At 38.9% G+C, this 20,149-nt stretch overlaps 1 protein-coding gene across 3 annotated transcripts; it reads right to left on the reverse strand.

Annotated features, from left to right (window-relative positions):
- Window positions 1-505: 505 nt before the first annotated feature.
- LOC108671964 (ninein) lies at window positions 506-18,316 on the reverse strand. 3 transcript variants are annotated; one of them, XM_047885087.1, is made up of 21 exons: window positions 17,741-18,316; window positions 16,783-16,896; window positions 15,860-16,033; window positions 15,354-15,565; window positions 14,751-15,017; window positions 14,356-14,496; window positions 13,894-14,065; window positions 13,488-13,595; window positions 12,743-12,954; window positions 12,346-12,480; window positions 11,681-11,874; window positions 11,285-11,436; window positions 10,942-11,009; window positions 10,652-10,778; window positions 9,852-10,412; window positions 9,231-9,449; window positions 8,513-8,977; window positions 7,813-7,945; window positions 7,155-7,280; window positions 5,965-6,065; window positions 506-3,602 (listed from the first exon to the last, which is right to left on the reverse strand). In XM_047885087.1, exons 1-21 carry the CDS (start codon window positions 17,753-17,755, stop codon window positions 3,471-3,473), a joined length of 3,828 nt encoding a protein of 1,275 aa, XP_047741043.1. In that variant the 5' UTR covers window positions 17,756-18,316; the 3' UTR covers window positions 506-3,470. The 3 variants fall into 3 exon arrangements, with proteins under 3 accessions (XP_047741043.1, XP_047741044.1, XP_018015056.1); XM_047885088.1 differs by having other exon boundaries at window positions 11,681-11,871; window positions 12,743-12,957; XM_018159567.2 differs by having other exon boundaries at window positions 12,743-12,957.
- Between the last annotated feature and the right edge of the window lie 1,833 nt (window positions 18,317-20,149).

Here is a 20,149-nt window from a genome sequence, read left to right on the forward strand (position 1 = left end):
TCTTACAGGTGCTAAAATACTCGGAGTCCGTGGGATCGTTAGCCCCAAAACGCCAACATGAGGACACCAAATGTATCAACTTAAAGCGCGTTCCAGATGAATTGAAACGGCTCTCATTAAATGTTTCACTTCATGAATATTTGAAATTTAGTCAAAGCGAAAACGATGTGATCTTTACATTTGATGTAGTAACAAACATGAATATTCTGATCCCTGACAATGCTGAATCAAACATCAACAGAAACCAGCGCCTCGGGTATGAGATTATGCAATTTTTGTGGCATTTGCCTCATGTTCACGTCCCGTGCGGAATATGTAAGCTGTGGTCATGCCGCGGCATACATAAACGAAGTTAATTGTTAACAAAAATTCGTTGTAATTACTCGGTAGAATTAACACAAGGCAAGTGTCGAATAAACACTGACACCTATAACGAATAACCGCCGTTTTAGAACTAAAACCGGTATGTTTGGACGCTCTCATTAAGATCGAGGAATTAATACAATTTTGATGTCAGAATATAATGTAACAGATTGCAGATAAATCAATGAACGCTACAAAATGATAATTAAAATAGAACTATCTATTAGAACGTTCTCGAGATGCATAGAAAGAAAACAAAATTGAAGTAAAATTTGTACAGGTGAATTGTAGAATATGTGAGCAACAGGATAGCCAGCACAACTAAGAGCATATCTTTCAATAAAGGCCGTTAACATGAAATTTTGTCAATTCGCAGAGGGTTATTTGTGGTAAATCAGACAATCATAAAGTTAAAACTCGATGAAAAATGAAATGTAAAAAGTGAATTGTTATTGCGATATTGTCTTTTGAAAAAATGTTTACAATTGATATAAAGTCTACAGAAAAAAAGTATACTAGGAGATCAGACCAAGAAACAAATGGATATTTTTAATTTAAAAAATTTGAGAAATCAATAATTCAATGAGAGTTAGCAAAGGAAATTGTAAACAGAATATAGGAATTAGATCAGCAAGTCGTGATCATGTCAAGTCGTGAGCTTCTGAACACTCGTGGTGAAACCGGCCATGATCGTGACAGGAACTGGGATTATTTCGTCATTCAGGGCAAATAAGAAGATACTGAGTTTACCAAGCGGACGGCAACTACAATACTGGTACAAAGTTCCTCTCATAAAAGTACGAACAGATCGAAGAAAACGTAAACTGAACTATACCATGAATAATCCAATGTTAAATTGAAACAAGTTTCACTTTTTCAACCTGCTCATGAGTTTTACTACCAAAAGATGCCAAACAAGAGCCAATTTGACGAATATAAATATTGAGTGAACAAGAGTTCTGAAACATTCATCTTATATAATACACGGGTATGGCCAACCGAAAACATTTACCCAGCCAGTAATTAACGCGCTGGGAACGGCGAATGCTGTTAGTGATTAACCTGATCAAAAGCCTGTCAGTCAGGTTAATGATTAACCTGATCAGGTTAATCAGATCAGTCAGTCAAAAGCCTGATAAGTTAGCTGACTGACCTAATTCACTAGGATTGGTGTAGAAATAACAACGTATATTATTTCGGCAACAATCTGCAAGTATACAGTCCAGAACTGTGGAAGAGAAGCGCAAAAAGACAATCTATGCAAGGAATGCTAACGCACTTTTAATGAACCTACTAGTAAAATGATCGAAAAATAAGGCATTTTCTATATCACATTTGTACGAGACCTCAAGGTTAGGTTATTGAGTTTTGTGCAATGGTAACGTAATATTACATCAACGATTGAAAAAAATAATTGTTTAAACGTAGATATAGTTTACGTCAAGCCATAAAAATTCATACCCAACACCAAGTGAGAAGATCGTTCAAAAACCCTCACAAAGAAGTGTTGGGCCGAACAGCAAAATCCAGTCAACAGATACGGGGGGCGAGATAAAAACATTTTGTCAGGGCTTCTTCAGAACAACAGGGCGAGGGAAAAACAAATAGCACAAAATTTCAAGTGAACATAACACACGTTATAAGACGATGCAAATATTTGTGACTCTGTTTTAATAAAGCAATCAATGTATAGAATACGAGTCTTCTTAATATCTTTGAGTCATCTTAATAACAAATTTAAGGTATCATAAGGCGCTGATCATACGAAAATTGATTAGGACTACAGCAAAATCCTCTTTCTTAAAAAAACATGGCAGATAAATTTTGGAAAACAGACACAACACTAAGAATTGTTAAACATTAACATACCATGACAATAGATTCAAACGGAAAACGGACAGAATAAACTAACTCTACAGTTTACGGACGGATGCGTAAGTGAGTCTTGGTTGACACAGCGTCTATAGCGGGAAACTGTGTTACAAGATGGCAGATTACACAGACATTATACACAACAGGATAAAACAGTGTCTGTAATATCAACACGCCACGATGCAATAGTGTCTGTAATATATATGCTATCATTACAGGCACAATGGTAGCATAGACCCGCCACATAACACGATAAAACAGTGTTTGTAATATATATGCTACCATTACAGACAAAAATTCCGCTAACATGGCATAGAAAAGTCAAGTAACTTACTACAAAAGTGCCAATTTTTCAACAATTATTCATAAAGTCACTCATATACCGATTTAATCACTCGATTATACTTCCTATAGTTTTCAAAACTTCCTACATAAGTTGAACATCTATTTAAAATATTTTATGTTAAGTTCAAAGAGACACAATTTTTGACCCAAGGAAGAGACTTCGATCTGAATAATATTATTTGAATTCTTTCCAAAGGCGATGATTATAACATCTATAACTCGATGATGTAATGAACATTTGCGTAGGTAATTGTGAAATTTACTCGTACTATTCCAAGTATAATTAACTACTGTCTAAATAATCAAACACACAACATAAACACAATATTTACAGATATATATAGAATCCATAGAATTTACATAGAGTCAGAAATAATTATACATTTATGAGGTGCAATGTGTCGAAGTAAACGAAGAGAAAGCCTTAACCTACACATAGAGGTTATGTTCATATGAGAACATTGTTAATTGTATAAACCATACTCTTCATTTGAAGCCAAAAGAGAGACAAACCATTAGCGATACTATACGAATAGCATATATGATTATTGCAAAAATTCGGTCATGAAATTCATAAAATGATGCACTTTGTGAACCTGAGGAAATTCGAGCAAATTCTTGATGAAATCTCAATTTTTTATATAAGAATAAGATAATGAGTGTCAGATTACGTTACATGGATGAGTGATTTGAAGCTGCACGTTTGAAGAGAGTTTCATTTAAAGAATAAATAAGTGGTATCCAATATCTGGGTCAGGAGTATGTCAAGTCTGATCAAATAAGGCGCCAAAACGGTCCGAGACGCCAGGTCGGGCCGAGAAGACGCCAGGCCGGGCCGAGATGACGTCAGGACGGGCCGAAAAGACGCCACCGGGCCGAGAAGACGTGAGTTAGTTGATTGAACGCAGCTTTTGCTCAGCGCGTTTTTGGCGCGCCTCTGTGAGGTGTAAGGCGCGCATGAGCTCCGCGTTCTCCACGAAGATGCCAGCGAGGAGTTTATCAGCTTTTTCAGCACGACGCATCTGCAAGAAAAAATAATGTAGATAATCTTATGTAAACAAGCGATAGAAATTTGCTGCTGAAACTAAACCTATAAATCTCCATACATAAATAATATAAAATATGAACACTTGTTTCAGCAAAAATTCACCAGCTACTTAGGGAGGAAAAGGTGCGTTGACACGGGGCAAGTTGTGACAGCGGGGCCGCAACTGGCCGCCAATAGTTGAATTGTCATGTACGCATATAAAAGACGCCATTATTAGCTTCCAATATTTTCTAACGTTTGGCCGCCAGATCGCGTCTTTTATCAGGGTGCGTACCGGTATTTCGAAAAAAATTCCATTACTTTTCCATGACCTGGTTCTAGTAATCTTTGAATGTTAAAGGAAAAGAGAGTAGTCAGCGCATCAGAACCAAATTTTGCCATGTACAAGATGTGTATCAAACCTACGCATCCACTTGTATATTTATTTGATCTTACAATTTTATTATGAATAAATTTTTCTCCGCTGGTTCCAAATGAAACCGCTCGGCATTAATGGGTCAACATACACAGCACAGAAAAACAATTAATTTTTTTCTTTATTTATTTGCAAATTCCATGACTTTCCATAACCTGAAATAAAATCCCATGACTTTCCAGGCAAGGAAAATGAAAAATTAAATTCCATGACTTTCAGGTTTTCCATGACCGGTACACACCGTGTTTAAAGCACGCAGTGGTTAGGTGAGAGTAGCAGTTTTTGGCATGATTATTTCGGGTACCAGACATCTAAAAGTAGACATTAGAGACATGTCTTGCGAAAATTTTTTGTGAAATGTAGTAGATACATTAGACGTTGTCAATGCTATTCGTAGTTCAAGCCCCGCGGAACGAGAGTTACCGTCAGTTGACCACGAATATTACTATAATCGAAGAATTACATTTTTTCAGATAATTTAAATTGCTATTGTCCTTAAACTAACTTGGTAATAAAAATGGTATGTACATTTGATAGTACCTATAGTTCTAGTATGGTGTATGGGTGTCTATGACTGCTGGATCAAAAAATGTGGAGTCGGAAAAAAATTCATCAGATTTCGTCAGGTATCTAACTCCACACAAGTAAGACCCAAGCGAACCATGTCTTTAAATGAATCTAAGCTCTCTTCATTCTCAGCCAATCAGGCGGCTGTCAGTTGGTCACGTGTCCACCTACTGACCGTGCATTGGCCACTTAAACCAAGAATGTTTGAACCATGTATTTGAACTATTGACTGAAACTAATCATAATTGCACCTATTGACAAAACTAATCGTGATTGTACCTATTGAGTAGTAGTAGTAGTAGGGAGAGGTTTCTAGCGCTTCAGATCAGTGTCGTCTATTTCGCGCCGAAGGTCCAATATTCGTTTTGCAGGGTCGGCAGGCTTCTTTGTTGGTTTCAGGCTCGTGGCCTGATCCATCTGGTCTAGGGTGTATGCTTCTTTATTTCCAAGGCGCAGGTTCTATCCGTCTTCTGCTATTTCATCTCAACCAGTAATATGATGACACGAATATGACGTCTTGTCGGGTGTGTGGGTCTTTTCTGACCTCTGTCAAGGTGCCGTGCTAGATATCTGGCAGCAGGTTACACTCGATTAGGTATTGTCTAAGGTTGTCAGTTCTAAAGGTGCTTCGGGGAACTTCCCCGAGCATCCTAGACAGCATTTCATTTGGGCTGAGAGCAGTGGTGTTGGGGTAGTAGTTTTGCCGGGTATCACTGTGGCTCGGGCACTCCGCCATAACATGCAAGACCGTCAGGGGTACCAAACAGTCATTGCAATACGGCATTGGACGGCGTTCGATCAGGTACCTGTGAGTGAGGCGCGTGTGACCGATCCTTAGTCTGCACAGCGCTACCTCCATCTTCCGGGATTTCTGGTATGATGAACTCCACGCTCGTACACAATCCTTAATTGCTCTTAGTTTGTTCTCTCCCACGTTCAGCCACTGTTCCCGCCAGATATGGCGGATGCTTGCCTTGATGATAGGGTAGTGGTCCCGGACCCCCCCCCCACGACAAGGGCGAGATGGCACGGGGGGGTTGTACCTATTGACTAAAACTAATCATGATTGCACCTATTGACTAAAACTAATCATATTTGCACCTATTGACTAAAACCAAACACGTTTACAACTATTCTAAATACATGCCAATTCGTCAATAAGTAGCAAATATTCGCTGGTGCCCCCAGAAACAGCCAATACTCCTCAGCACGAGGCCAGTGGCCAGATAATTGGCAGCGCTGAGTACTCGACACTTTAAGTGGCTGCCACAACTGACCCCATGTAAACGCGCCTATAGAATGCAGGGAATACACAAAAAAACAAAATCTATGATGATCAAATATAAAGAGTAACCTGCTGAGCGTGCTGAGAAGCGTGATGCTGGAGATGATGATGGGCTGTGGCCAGAGCAGCTTCTAGTTCAGTAACGTGAAGCTGCTGGTGCTCTCGGCAACCTGCACACACGCATCAACAAACATGAATATTACAGTTTAATATTTTGAAAAGTTCTTCTGGAGCCGAGAAAGAATTTTCTGGTAGCGTTTCGAGAAATTCACAAAAACAACGTCAAATTTCATGCCAATCTATGATTTTGAAAAATAATATGCGAAATAAAGAACATGGTGGAAATTTCACGAATTTTCCTTCGTCTCGCTGAAATATTTACGAATTTAGGCGCTCTGGATAAAAAATTAACATCTCACGAACAATCGTTATTTCATTACAAGCTTGACCTCACTGATTTATTCAAATGCAAGTTTAAACATGTAACTAGAAAAATTGCAGAACACCACACAAACACTAGTACACTAAACATTGAATACATTTCTAAACTGACTGTCAAAATCGATAGATTTATATATTCAGCCAGCTTGTTTTTTTGTCCGACGTGAGAAGCTGTACAAATTAGAAACAAATAAAAAATCCATTCAAGTACACGAATATTTTTAACGGAAATTGTTACTATAATATAAGGAAACTTCCGAGTTCAAGGTCCTGAATGACACTTCGTACGCGTCAACATCTTGCATCAGTCAGTAGTTACGCAAAAGGTACCTCTTGAAGGCCGCACTTGATCAGATATAAATTAGGCTATCATCAGATATAAATTTTATCAGATATAAATATTGAAGAGGACCTATGGAAGCACCAGGTCTCTATTTTCATAGGCAATGCCTGTTGCTACGCAAGTTGCTGTCTTTTATACTTGGTTAAAACATGCATAGACAATTGCCTAGTTAGAAAAGTTCTATTAACAATTGTTACGGCACGATCTCGGCCAGTCTGAGCCCCATTTTTCCAAAGCGACTTTCCAAAATACTATGCAAGGGGCTCTTCTGGCAGTGCCCGCCAGATTTTACTCAGGACTCTAGTCTAGTTAAATTCATCAACAGGCCATGGGCTTTGATAATGATTTCAAGCATTGATAGTCAAACCATAAAATGATTTAAGATTTCACCTCGCGGACGCCTCGTATCAGTATCTACGTCCAAGAATGAGCTGGGAACTTATAAGTGTTTAATATTCCGACATGTTAGCGATACCTTTGATGAAGGCAGCCAACACAGACGCTGGCACTAGAGCAGCACCGTTACCAGCAGCTGGCGTAGCGAGGCTCTTCTCCATGTGTTCCTGCAGCTGCGCGTGCAGCTTCTCCAGCTGTGCTCGAGCTGTACAAACATACCAAATATTAAAAAAAAAGTGAATGGACATTTTACAATAACGCACGATTTTCGTTTTCAAATAAACTAATTATAGTTTTAAAGCAGAACTCCTTGATTTACGAGATTCAAAATGAGAACAGTTTGAACAAATTTGAGTCGGGTTTTTGACTCGTATCCTGGGAAGCCGGCGACATAAACATAGTGATATAATCCCGACAGTTCATACTATGATAAATAATGTCAAAGAAAAAATCGGAATAAAATGATACGCAGAATTATACACCTAGATAAGATTGTAAACGGGCTAATCTTTTAACTAACCACACACACTGGTTTCAACAAAAAATATGCTAAGTTATATAATTATTCTACGAGTGCCCGAGAAAGAGTTAAATGGGTATAATAAATGAACATATATCAACCTTTTCAACTTCTATTGATATTCCAAGCAAAAAAAATCGCATTTATTGATCCGTAACTCATCAGAATCTTACAAATATTACATTAATTTCTTTGTGTTAAATCGCGCAGCACTCACCAGCTGCAGCTGAGTGCTGCGCGGCATGCAGCTGCTGACAGCTCTCCTGCAGCTGCTGCATCACCTCCTGCTGCTGCTGCTGCTCACCTCGGCTACGTGCTGCTGGTGCTGCATCGTGCTGATCACCATTCATCTGTGAACAGCAATTCTACCCTTAGCCGTTCAGATGGTGAAAGTTAACAGCATAAATGATTTTAAACAATTATATCGTAAATGCTGAACCAAATACTGACCAATGAGTATATGATAGCTGAACAAAAAGGGTTTGATTGCTGAGCATCAACAGCTTGAAAACTGATCAATAACAGTGCAATGTTTAATAATAATGGTGTACTAAGTGGCCACTACAGAACTGAGACGCAGGCAGAACTCCTTTGCAGTAATGTAGTCAAAACGCTAACAAAATCGCTATTAATTCAAGTTACGAGCTAAAAAAAGTAGGCTAATAATCTGAATAAATAAAGAGCCTTTAAGTAAATTTCTTAGCCAGAGAAGAGACTCTGAAGCATCGTCTGGAAACGCGTGGTCAGAATTTGAAAACCTTGCCTCCATCCAGGCAAAAAATAAAAATTTTGCAAATTAACGTTGCATTCATGAAGTATGGACAAGAAGAATCATGAAGTATAAACGCGCCTCATCACATAATCACGCTATTTAAGTGGATTCACTCTAAGTATATTAGTGGAATAAAGATGCTTACATGAACCTCAGTGGGATCCAACAGTGCGAGAGTTTGAACAGCAACATCTTTGGAGGCCGTCGTCTCACTAGCAGTAATGGGATTCTCTTCAGCAACTGGATTGCTGGTATTAAGCGACTTGTTAACATCTGTCTCAGTGCTGCATGGCATGGAGCTGCTTGAACAGGAAATGTTAGTTGTATTCTTGTCAGTATTATCCAAAAAAATTTCAATGTTCTGCTTTGGATTTGACTCGTGAACGCACATTTCCTCCATAGCATCAGTATTGTTCACGGCTTGGTCACATTGTTCAGCGCTCTCCACATTCATGGGTGATTCCTTGGTATCCGTTTTCTCAATTTCCTGCCAAAGGCTAGCAAGTTGTTCCTCTGCTAATCTTTGCAGCTCGATGGCTGCGTTGCGTTCCGCTTCAGCAGCAGATTGAAGTCTTTGCGCTTCTAATAATTCGAGCTCAAGTTCGTTGACCTGTAACAATTATTAAATTAGATCAATTATATGAATCAAATTGGAATGCTGAACTACGGTTCAATCAAAGTTTTAATTGTTAACATCATACAGAACAAGTTTCATCATCAATTAAAATAACAAAGATTAAAACCATAGTCGTGTCTTTAATATGATCAGGTTGTTAACGGTTTTAAATAATAAAAAGCAATCCCATAACTGAACATCACACATATTGCAGTACGGTGAAAACTGAGTTTAATATCATGATCACCTGTTGCTCAAAAAGTAAGCTCTCGTCAATAGGTGAGAGCCGCTGTTTTGAAGCATTAGAAGTTCTGTTCAATTCTTCAGTTTCGTACTGGACAATTTTTGCCTCAAGTTCAGCAAATTTCTGATCGTAGACGCGGCGCTCCTCTTCGTAGTAGTCCTGCTCGTCTTGGAGCTTCAGTAGCCAATAATCTTCACTTTTATCCAATTCTGCACGCACGCTCTGCAAAAAAATCTCATGTGATATCACGGTAAAAATGTTGCTTACTATAGTGATTAAAAAATAGAGATTCCTAGATCACAGAGAAAAATATTAATTCCTTCTAGACACTAAGAAACATTCAGCTCTAAAATACGTGTACCTGACTACGCAGTTAAAGGAAAAAAATTGTTGTACGACACGTGACGGAAAAACTGGAAAATATTTTTTATAAACTAAGAAGTTGAACAATGTTTGGTCTTTAATTAATGGACTATGGTAATAAGAAGTATAAAACAATGTTTGGTCTTAACAATGTTTGGAGATACGCCATTTGGTCTTCGGTCTTCCACAATAAACAACACAAGCGTCGTACGGAATGCGTACATAGACAGGAGCTCTTGCTTTCTTGAAGTAACAACTTACCTGAAGTTCGGCCTGAAGTTGCGCTAGATTGTCCTCAAGTTGGGCTTTTTGTCGCTCAGCAGCACTGAGGTCTTGTTCCAGGACGTGACGCTTCGCGAGCTCCTTCTGCTGCAGGTCACGCACCGCTGAGCGCAGGTAAGTAAGAAGCGGCAAGAGGTCCGCAGGGGCTTTGCGAGGACTGTCCTGAATATAACTGGACTCGTCCGATGCCTGATTGTCGTTTGGAGTTTCATCGACATCATCAAGAGACGCGGAAACCTTACCATCGGCAGCGGCAGATACCGAATCTCTATTGGTGGAGGTTTGGCTGTCTAGGCCAGGCTTCGGCAGAAAAGATGTGCAAGGAACTGCATCTTGATGTTCATGTGAGGCAAGAGATGTGTCAGACAAGCACGGGCGAACGTTAGGCAGGAAAACATCGTCAGCAGATGATACTTTAGCTAGAGGCTTGCTAGAGGACGGTAGAGACTTTGACTTTTGAGCTTCTGCGTATTTTTCTCCAGTTTGTAGTTCTTTGATGAGCTTCTTGAGAGCTTTTTCCCAGCAGCCCCACTGAGATAGCTGAATATAAACACAAGACCAAATCAAAACAATAAGTAAAGGGGAAAATTAACTATAAAATACTAATAAATATAACATGAAACCTGTAAAACAGTTGCAATAAAATGGATCCATTTCCATCCATCATTGAAATGAATTTATTTGCAAAAGACTGATGTGCAAATATTCGAATTCGCTCAATTTCTTTATTTTTTTGCATGTATTAATACTGATGAAATGAAGCTGCAAGGCGGCCTGACCTGTGCGTCCAGTTGTATTTGCAGGCGTGCCACACACGCGGCCAAGTGGTGCCGCTGCTGCACCAGCCCTGCGACCTCCACCCGCACGCTCGCCAACTCCGACCCCAGACCTCCGCTGCGGCTGCGCCTATTACAAACACAGATAATAACTATTTTGGTCATAAAAATAGAATTCAGTATAATGACGGAGGCAGAGAGTCAAGATTAATAAGAAATGAGTGAAAAACTCAATTACCCACTCGCACAACCGGCACTGTGATGTGCAGACCGAATAACAGGTTGAAACTCACCTAGAGGACTGTGGGGCACTTGCCGACGCTGAAGAGATGCTTTCGCTGCTCAGAGCGTTACTTGTCATCTGATGAGCAACAATATTTTTCTTATTTCAAATCAGATACATTTTATGACTTGACGAGCGAGGCTTACTTCCACAAGCACAGAAACTAGTTTGTTCATACAGCATCCGGAACAATCAGAAAGCTAGCACATTAGCAAATATTTCAGCAAAACTGGAAATTCATATAAAAATGTAAAATCAGCGTAAGATGGCAAATAAATTTTCAATAAGTCAAACAATTCTCCAGATGACGTTGGTAGATAACAAATTTTAACGTTTGCGGAAGCATCACTCACAACGCTGCTGGCGCTGGCCACGCGTCGGTGATCGAACGCGTCCCGAACGCTGCCGTGCTCGTCAATGTGGCTGCCACCGCTGCTCAGTGACGTCAGGTGCAGCTCCAACGAAGCTGGCTGCGAGCTGCTGCCATATGCACCCATGCCTAGGACTGTCAGAAAACTATAGTTAGAATGGTTCTTCAATGACATTTATTTTTTTTTTTTCAGAAAAAGATGAGCAGGTATTGGTATGAGATGGTGAATAAAACAGAGAAAAGCAGGTTAGGAGCACAGAAGGGTTGAAATCTAAGGTAAATACTAATTTACATTGAAATATTCTGTCACAGCATCTCTAAATATAGGAGAATTTTCAACAAACCGACGAGAACAAAACATGATTGTGAGCCTAATGACCTGCTGACGAAGAATAAGGAGGTGGAGGCGAGGACGCGCAGCGCGCGATCTTGCCAGCTCGTGGGCTAAGGAGGTCAGGGGAACTACGACGACAGGCGCTGCTCACGTCGTGTGGGGAGCTCCACGAAACTTCATCGCTGCTGCCCACCGCGGGACGCTTGATCCCAGCACTGCTCCAGGCGGGTTGCTCGCTGCTATGATCAGTGATCGTGAGTTAAGGCAGTACAATTTCGTAAAAGCATTGCAAGGTGGGAGAGCTTGATACAATTTTTTATTACGTACTCAATTAAAGGTTATAGTATGACAAGTAAAAGATGTCGGCAGCATACGACAGGCTAAGAAACAAGCCCTGAAAGAGGTAAAAAGGAAAAATGTTCCAGAAATCAGCATACAATACTAAAAAAATATAACTCAGTACTCACTGCAGTGAGTGACAGAGAGCGCATTTTCTCGTCGACGAAAACTTGAGGTCACGGACGGACGGACAGACGGACATGGCGAGCACAATAGTGCATTTTTTCCATAAATGAGAAAATGCGCTAAAAATAGAGTATCAAAAACACGAATATGGGATAATTAAGGAATGAAAATCTGCAAGACAGTTTTCTGTCACCAGACTATCGTCTAAAACCATGAGCTGGATGGAGTACAGTGATAGTCGTCACCTGGACAGATTAGCAGAGGGATGCGAATTTTCCCGTGGAGAGCTGGCGATTACTGTGCTGGAAATGCTGGTGTTGGGTCCGGCAGGTAGTAAATAATCTCCTATACAAGTACCATCGAGGCTCATTTCTCCAACGCTGCAATCAAGAAGTGCTATAAATCAGCCTGATGACAAACATGGCCCATGATGGCATAGTTATGGTGTCACACACAAGTTTATGGAGGAAATAGGCCTAATCGTAGTTATTTTTTAACGAATCTCACACTTGCCCTCTTCGCCTTAATGTGGTTTCAATACAAAATTACACTGCCCTTTTCCAATGAATATTATATGACTTTAGTATTAAATGACGCCATTAGAATATTATATGACGTAATTCTAGAGATGCACGCCATTACCTGAGCATTCCCCGGTGCGACGGGTGCAGGGTTAGCTGCTCCACTCTGGCCTGGAGCTCGTCATTGCTGTCTCTGAGGGCCTGATTGTCATGGCGCAGCTTGGCAAGCTGAGCGCACAGTTCCCGCCACTCAGCGTCATCGCCAGGGCATTCGCCAGCCAAAAAACCAACTCCTCGCTCATCGCCGTGCTCATCTCCTTCTTGGTGGTCTTGCTGCTGAGCCACATCAATGCAAAATATTTATTAAGCCCTGGGCTAACACAATATGACAGGTTTCTAAGTAAGACCTGGACAAACACAATGTAGGACAGGTTTCTAAGTAAGCCCCAGACCAAAACAATGTAGAAAAGATTTCTTAATGCAGCAACAAGCCAATAAAAACAAAACCAACCTAAGTAAATATAGTTGAAACTATAACATGCCACAAATAAACAGAATGAACGATACTTTTTATAGTAAAATTCAATGCGTGAATTATTTTGAACAAAAAATTAGCGGAAAGTTTATTTATGGGAAGTACGTTCAAGAAGCTTTAGTTTATTAGCAAGTAATGTTGATGAGCACAGAGGATTTATGGAGTGAATTAAGTTAATTAAGATTAAAAAAATCACCTGCAATGAGTATACAAACTTAATGCAAACTGACAGAAAACTTTAATTGTGGCACACTTCACAATGGAGAAAACTATCACAAATACAAACACAAGACTTTAATACAGATGACAATTTAATTCAGATGAAACGGACCCTGCGCTGTAGCTTGACGTTGAGAGCAGCGGCATCAGCAAGGGAAGCGTTCATTGCGTTCATTTTAGTGGTTAACTCGTGGTTTTCAAGTTCCAGTCGTTCGCATGCCTGTACAAGGAGATCAAAGTCAGGTGATGAATAAAACAGCAATGAAAAATTTACAATAGGAAAGATTTCAGAGAAGCAGTCCAGCAATCATCTACAGACTTCAGGATTGACAGGTAACACATCATGGTGGCAATACAATCGCAAGATATTTCATATATTTCTTCATAGGTCCAATAAGTAGATAAAATTCAGATTTTCTACAGTTTGGCTGCAGGTATTACAGATTTCTTCACCCACAATCTAAATGGAACCTAGCACAAAAAGCGCCATCAAGATTATTAAGACAAGGAGGCCAAACCTGCTCAGTCTGCCCCAAGAGGTCGCGTGACTTGTTGAGTTGTTGCTGCAGATGGTCAGCCCTCTTATTAGCGTCGGCAAGAGCAGCGATGGCTTGTTCTTTGGCCTCACGCTCGCCATACAGTCGCTCTTGCAGGGCCCTCACTGCCTCCTGATGCTGCTTCTCAACACTCCTGCATAAACATTTTGTAGCAGATGATTCACATGAATTCTAACATAGATAATTAATATACTTAACACTAACCAAACAATATATGCAGTTATATGGTGCAGAAATGCAATCAATGAAGAAATAGTATTTCTCCAACATATTACTCACTAAAATCACATAAAGATGGAAAAAGACTCAATAGTTAGGGCAGCCTGTAACTAATCGTCACCAGCGCGCATTTTAGCGTAAAATTAACAACGGGGCTCTTTTACAACTGGCGGACAAATGTAAATATTCTGATGTGGTTCTCACTGGATGTGTTGGTGCGCGGTGGCCTCGAGCGCCATGGTGTGGTCGTCAAGCTCCTGTGCTTGGCTGGACAAGCGGTGCGACGTGTGCGCCAGATCTGCACGCAGCTTGTCACGCTCGCACCAGGCGCTTTCTACAGCACTCCTGAGGGAGTATGAACACTTTATAATGAAACTGTAATTTATAGCAATAAGGAGAAATGAATGTAGCATTTAGTGTGTTTAGCAAGAAAACAAAGACTTTTAAGCTGCATGGAAATAGCATGTGTTGGCAACGTGTCTTTACTTTCATAAATAAGCAAATTAATAAATTATATTTTGTCAGGCCTATTGGGTATTAGTCAATTATTTGTATAAAAATTCAATATTTGATATCGAAATATAAATGAATTAATGCACCTGAGGTGTTTTGTTTCCAACAATAGAAGAGAACACAGGGCGCGCCTGTTGGCGAGAGCTGAAGAAGGAGGTTCACTGGTTCTCCTAGAGGAGCACTCAGACTCATCTGGCGATGCAGTGCACTCTTCCTCTATGGCTGACGTCAGGTCATGCAAGGCTAGTTCTTCTGATGGAGAGCTGGGAAGTCCAAGGTAGTGGAGTAGAGCCTGACCATCTCTGATCCCGCAGCTCTCCCAACGCTGCAGCAGCCTCCACACACCGATGCTCCTGTGGTCCAAGACTCAGCTTCAGAATTTAAGTGGCATGTTGTCTGCCACAAAGTATAAGGAAAAATAATGAAATCCTAAAAGGCAGAATTCTAAACATTAATAACTCGGAACATAAATCAAGAGAAATACTAAAATATATGTTTTCTAACTAAAAATTCAATCGAAGCCCCTCCCCCCAAAAAAAAAATATTAACAATAATTAGTTCAAAGTTAGATTAGTTCAAGGATTAAGGTCTCTGAGGGTACAAAAATTTAGAAATTTTCATGAAGCAGACAAAATAATAACTGATTTGACGAGACAGGAGTGCCTCTACTGGTGAGAGCAGAAGGTGACCTGGATGAAGTACGAGGCGAGGAGCCAGCAGCTTCACTAGGCATTAGGAAAGGTGCAAGAGCACCAGCCATAGGAGACTCGTCCATTGAGTGGCTGACGACTGCACCCCCACTGTTCCGCATGCCACTCTTTGTGATACCACTGCCGCTGCTGGTTATGCTACTCACACTGCGCCCAGACTTGTTACTTACATTAGCTGCTCGGCCTTCACACTACAATAAAATGGAATGAACATTAAAAAACACATAGCAGTAGAAATAAAATTTAATGTTTGCTTATTTCAATGATATTTTGACACATTTTGCACTCAGAATTCTGACAATATAAGTAAGGCTGTAAATGAAGTTGCTTACAAAAATTTTTTTAAGATCCAAATTTTGCATTCATTCATGTCTTCTGATGCCTCAATATGCAATATTTTGTAACCAATTCCTTATTAATGATTAATTATTTCACTCTCTGAAAAATAAGAAAGTTGCTATAACAAGATGGATTGTCACAGAAACCTGCCAAACCGAGCCAGATGTTGTAGAGGAAATGCTTTGAGGGGAGGTTGGTGGAGCTGGGACGGAGGTCTGGCCATTGGTGATGCTCATCTCTGGCGTGCGCTTCTGGAAGAGGTGGAGGAACTCTGCAAAACTGATTCTTCCATCACCATCAAGATCCAACCTCGTGAAGAGCTGCAGGGGAAAAAATTTGTATGAACATAAGTTAACTGGACCTATACAAGAAAAATAAATGATGAAGCATTCCCATGATCTCAGAAACGATATCAGTTCAAGAACGTCAGTCAAGTTTATTAGAAGGATAACAATCAAACATATATTTTGATTCAACTTTTACACATCAAAATAGAGTAAATTTATTAGATATTCAAGTAAGTGCTAGTGGCTAACCTCAAGCTAAAGTGAGAGCCATTTTGGGTTGATGAAAATTCTAAATCCTTTCAAATTCAATAATAATACAATCAATAAGAATGTATTTATATTTTCAAAAATATAAGGTTTTAAAAGATACAACTGCAGACTTGTTAATTTAAAAAACGAATTGAGAAAGGAAAGTACTACTTCATTTCTTTGCTCCAGCACATCATTATCCAATAAAACTCAAATTTTGTTTTTACCTGAAGGCAGTACGGTACAATACACTTTGGTACTCAATAGACCACAAAGCAAGGCAATTGACATAGTGACATAGTATCCATTTAAAAAAATAAGGCAGATCCTAATGACCTATTAACGAATGCATCCCATTATATATGAGATTTAGATAGCTTGATTATAAAACGAATTCTATATATACACACACAAGATACATACATTATTTGAAAAAGAATATAACACATAAAAATCATTCCTGTTTCAAATGCCAGTACAGCAAAAGCTATAGAAAATACTATGCCCCAAGTTTGCTAGCACTGATAACTCACTTCCTTAGCATCATCTTCCATGCCAATAGCATGGCAAACTTTGGTGAGATCAGCCATTGATAAGAAGCCATCATCTCCAACTCCCAAGCGCATCCAGATGCACCGCACAAACTCCTGTACAAAGAGTATTAGAGTAAGTCAAAGCTAAATTTCATGACTGTACATGATATTGTTCAATACATAACAGAAGCAAAATAAATAAATAAAACTCATAAATGGCTGGAAAATCTGTAATTGCACAATGCCTAGTCATTAACCCCTCTTCACAGGCAAGTGACCATGTATAGTCACTTCAAATCTATGCCCAGCAAGACCCACCACAGCCCTGGTGTGTTCTTGGCTATGCTACAATGCCTATGCCAACCACCAATCATGGGACCAGTATTCTATTGTATCCTACCATGGCCAAAAATCAAAATATGAACATTTCAATGAAATGTCTGACTTAGAAAAGGAAATCAATGCTCTTTTTGCATATTTTTACAATGATGGAAGTAACACATGATACACATCAGTTCAACAAATTAAAGAAAGATAATGAAATAGAATTAAATTGAAGTTAGATTGTTGAATGTTTAAATTTGTATTACAGTACATCTAACTTTGTAGTGCAGTGACTGTATTTCATAGATTCTTCTGCAACATCTTACTGCACAAATGTGCAAAATTATGGGAAAATTTATACCAGTAAATATATCTTATAATTGTTCATGTTTTTTTTTTTTGTATTAGATTCTGAAATTTTAATTTCTGCATATTTCTATACTTGGGTGCCAAAGGGTTAAAGGTTAATTCATCAAGTAGTTTTTATAGATCAACACTTCTGAGATTTTGCTAATAAATGCACTTAAATTCTATCCACTACAAACATTAAACACAGAAAAGAATTCAAATATTCAATTGAACAAATAACAAGAAAAAATTAATAATAAACATAGTTCTTAATTTATTTCCTCACAGCTTTGTCACCCATGATGATCAGCCTCAGCAGCAGCAGAAAGGCAAATTTTAGTCCAGTCAATTTCAAACAGAACTTGAAAGCTCCTGCCTAAAATTCATTGCCATCCATAACATGGAAAATTATGTACTTCTTGATGTCAAGATGTCTTCCTGTAATAATGATATTTATATAATTTTTAAATAAGTTGGGAAAGATTTGAAAATATTGCTAACATTTGTTTTAGTATGTAAAACATTCAAATCTTAAAGATTTGTATACATGTAGAAAGGGTTGGCCAGACACCTTGTCATAGGAGACATATCATCATTGACACATTTCATCAATAAAGAAATTCATCCTTGGACATTGCACATTTCAACACCATAACATTTCTCCATTGGTCAAAATGCATTTTGCAAAAATAAGTATATAAATAGTTGTAATTTAGTAATTAACATACTGAGCAATCAGATACCAGCATATAATAACTAACATTTATTATAACAGTGATATATATATACCATCCTGTGGTTAGATTGAAGGCAAAAACAAATTCATTAGATGACGCACACAAATGTTAGGTTAGGTTTTACCCAAATGAATGAATATATGCAAAATGCACTTCATGCAATGATGAAATTTTATGGTGATGAAATTTGCAATGGTGAATTGCTGAAGTAATGTCTGTGATCAAATTCTCAAAAGATGACATGTCAGGGAACCATAGAAAGTAGTGATTTGCTAGTAACTTTATTCAAATTAGTTACGTACTTGCTAGTACACACTCTAAATGCCAATCAAGACCTGGCTTTATTCCACACTAGGAAATCAGAATCACTACCTATCAAGTCTGAAAAAACCAGGGTTGGTGATTTTTTTATTTTTTTTTTTTTAAATCAAAAAAATCAAAAATCAATGATTTTTTTTTATTTTTTTTTATGATTTTATTTATTTATTTGATTTTTTTTATTTTTTCAGCTTTTTTTGTCTTTTTTGAGGTGTTATTTTTTATGTTGCAATTAGCCTACTAACAATAACAGCATATGGATCATAATGGATGGCTAAAAAAGGCACTTATTGCCTCCAATAATGGCCAACAGGCCAAGGTGGTGTTTACCACTTAGGGATTTTTGGGTAAACAATTATAGATAAGTTTAATGTCTATTCATTAGCTTTGTAAAGTTTGTATGAAGCAAGGTAATGAGCTAAATATTTACCATTTAACTGTCTTCAATATACAAAAATACTTCAGGAATGCAGATCTCCTAAACATTGACGAGTCACATAACAGATAGGTAGCTGATTGCACAGTGCACAGCACTATCAATAGATCTACTAGTTTTATGTCCTATAAATCTACCAGACTCTACCCTCTATACACACCGACTAGTAGCTGTCTCTTATACACATCTAGATGTGTATAAGAGACAGATACAGACCAATCTCGCTTCTGTCGCCAATTGTGAAGATCCTGGAAAGAGTTCTATTGAACAAAATTGAAAGAGACATCCCCAACATCCAACACCAACATGGATACAAAAGATTGCATTCAACAACATCAGCACTGCACAAAATAAACGATGTCATCTGTGCCGGTTTTAATGAAAAGGCGCCTCCCAAACGAACGATAATGGTAGCCTTAGACATGAGTAGCGCTTTCGATACGATCAATTATGAAAGCATGATAGAAAAGCTACTGCTAACACCTATACCTAAACAGATTGTTAAGTTCCTAGCAAACTATCTAAGAGGACGGAAAGGTTATGTGGACTACTGTGGAAGCAAATCAAGACAAAGAACTTATCATGGAGGAGTACCTCAAGGGGGAGTGCTGTCCCCAGTACTGTTTAACATATACATGTCAGACCTACCAACACCGCAAGAAGGAGTGGGAATTGAAGTGGTAACCTATGCCGACGACATCATGGTATTGGCAAGTCATAAAGATCTACAGACGGCCAAATCCAACATCACTACATACCTCAACAGCCTTACAGAATGGATAGAGAACAACCACCTGTTGCTCAACACTGAGAAAACTCAAGTCACACTATTAACGCCAGATCCCAAGCAGTACAGTGTCAACCTGGAACTCAATGTAAGAGGAACAACGTTGGGAATGGAAAAACATCTGAGAATCTTGGGAGTGACTTACTGACTTTTGATCTAAAAATGACCTACTCTGAACATGTAAGAAGCACTGCGAGCAAAGCGAAGAAAAACATCAACATATTAAAAGATGACCTACTCTGAACATGTAAGAAGCACTGCGAGCAAAGCGAAGAAAAACATCAACATATTAAAAGCCCTATCTGGAGCTGACTGGGGAAAAGACACAGAGACTATTGTGCAAACCTACAAGGTGCTGATACATCCAGCTCTGGAGTATGGAAGTAGTATATGGGGTCCCATAACATCGGAAAGTGG

Source organism: Hyalella azteca, unplaced genomic scaffold (assembly GCF_000764305.2).
Source record: "Hyalella azteca isolate HAZT.00-mixed unplaced genomic scaffold, Hazt_2.0.2 contig16900, whole genome shotgun sequence".
Classification (NCBI taxonomy): domain Eukaryota; kingdom Metazoa; phylum Arthropoda; class Malacostraca; order Amphipoda; family Hyalellidae; genus Hyalella; species Hyalella azteca.

What these genes read in the sequence shown, in the direction of transcription:
- LOC108671964 (XM_018159567.2), bottom strand. An exon ending in TCGCCTCGTACTTCATCCAG is followed by an intron (nt 15,018 to 15,353) that starts GTCACCTTCTGC and finishes CTTGGACCACAG; the next exon opens with GAGCATCGGTGTGTGGAGGC. An exon ending in TCGCACCGGGGAATGCTCAG is followed by an intron (nt 12,481 to 12,742) that starts GTAATGGCGTGC and finishes TCTTGATTGCAG; the next exon opens with CGTTGGAGAAATGAGCCTCG.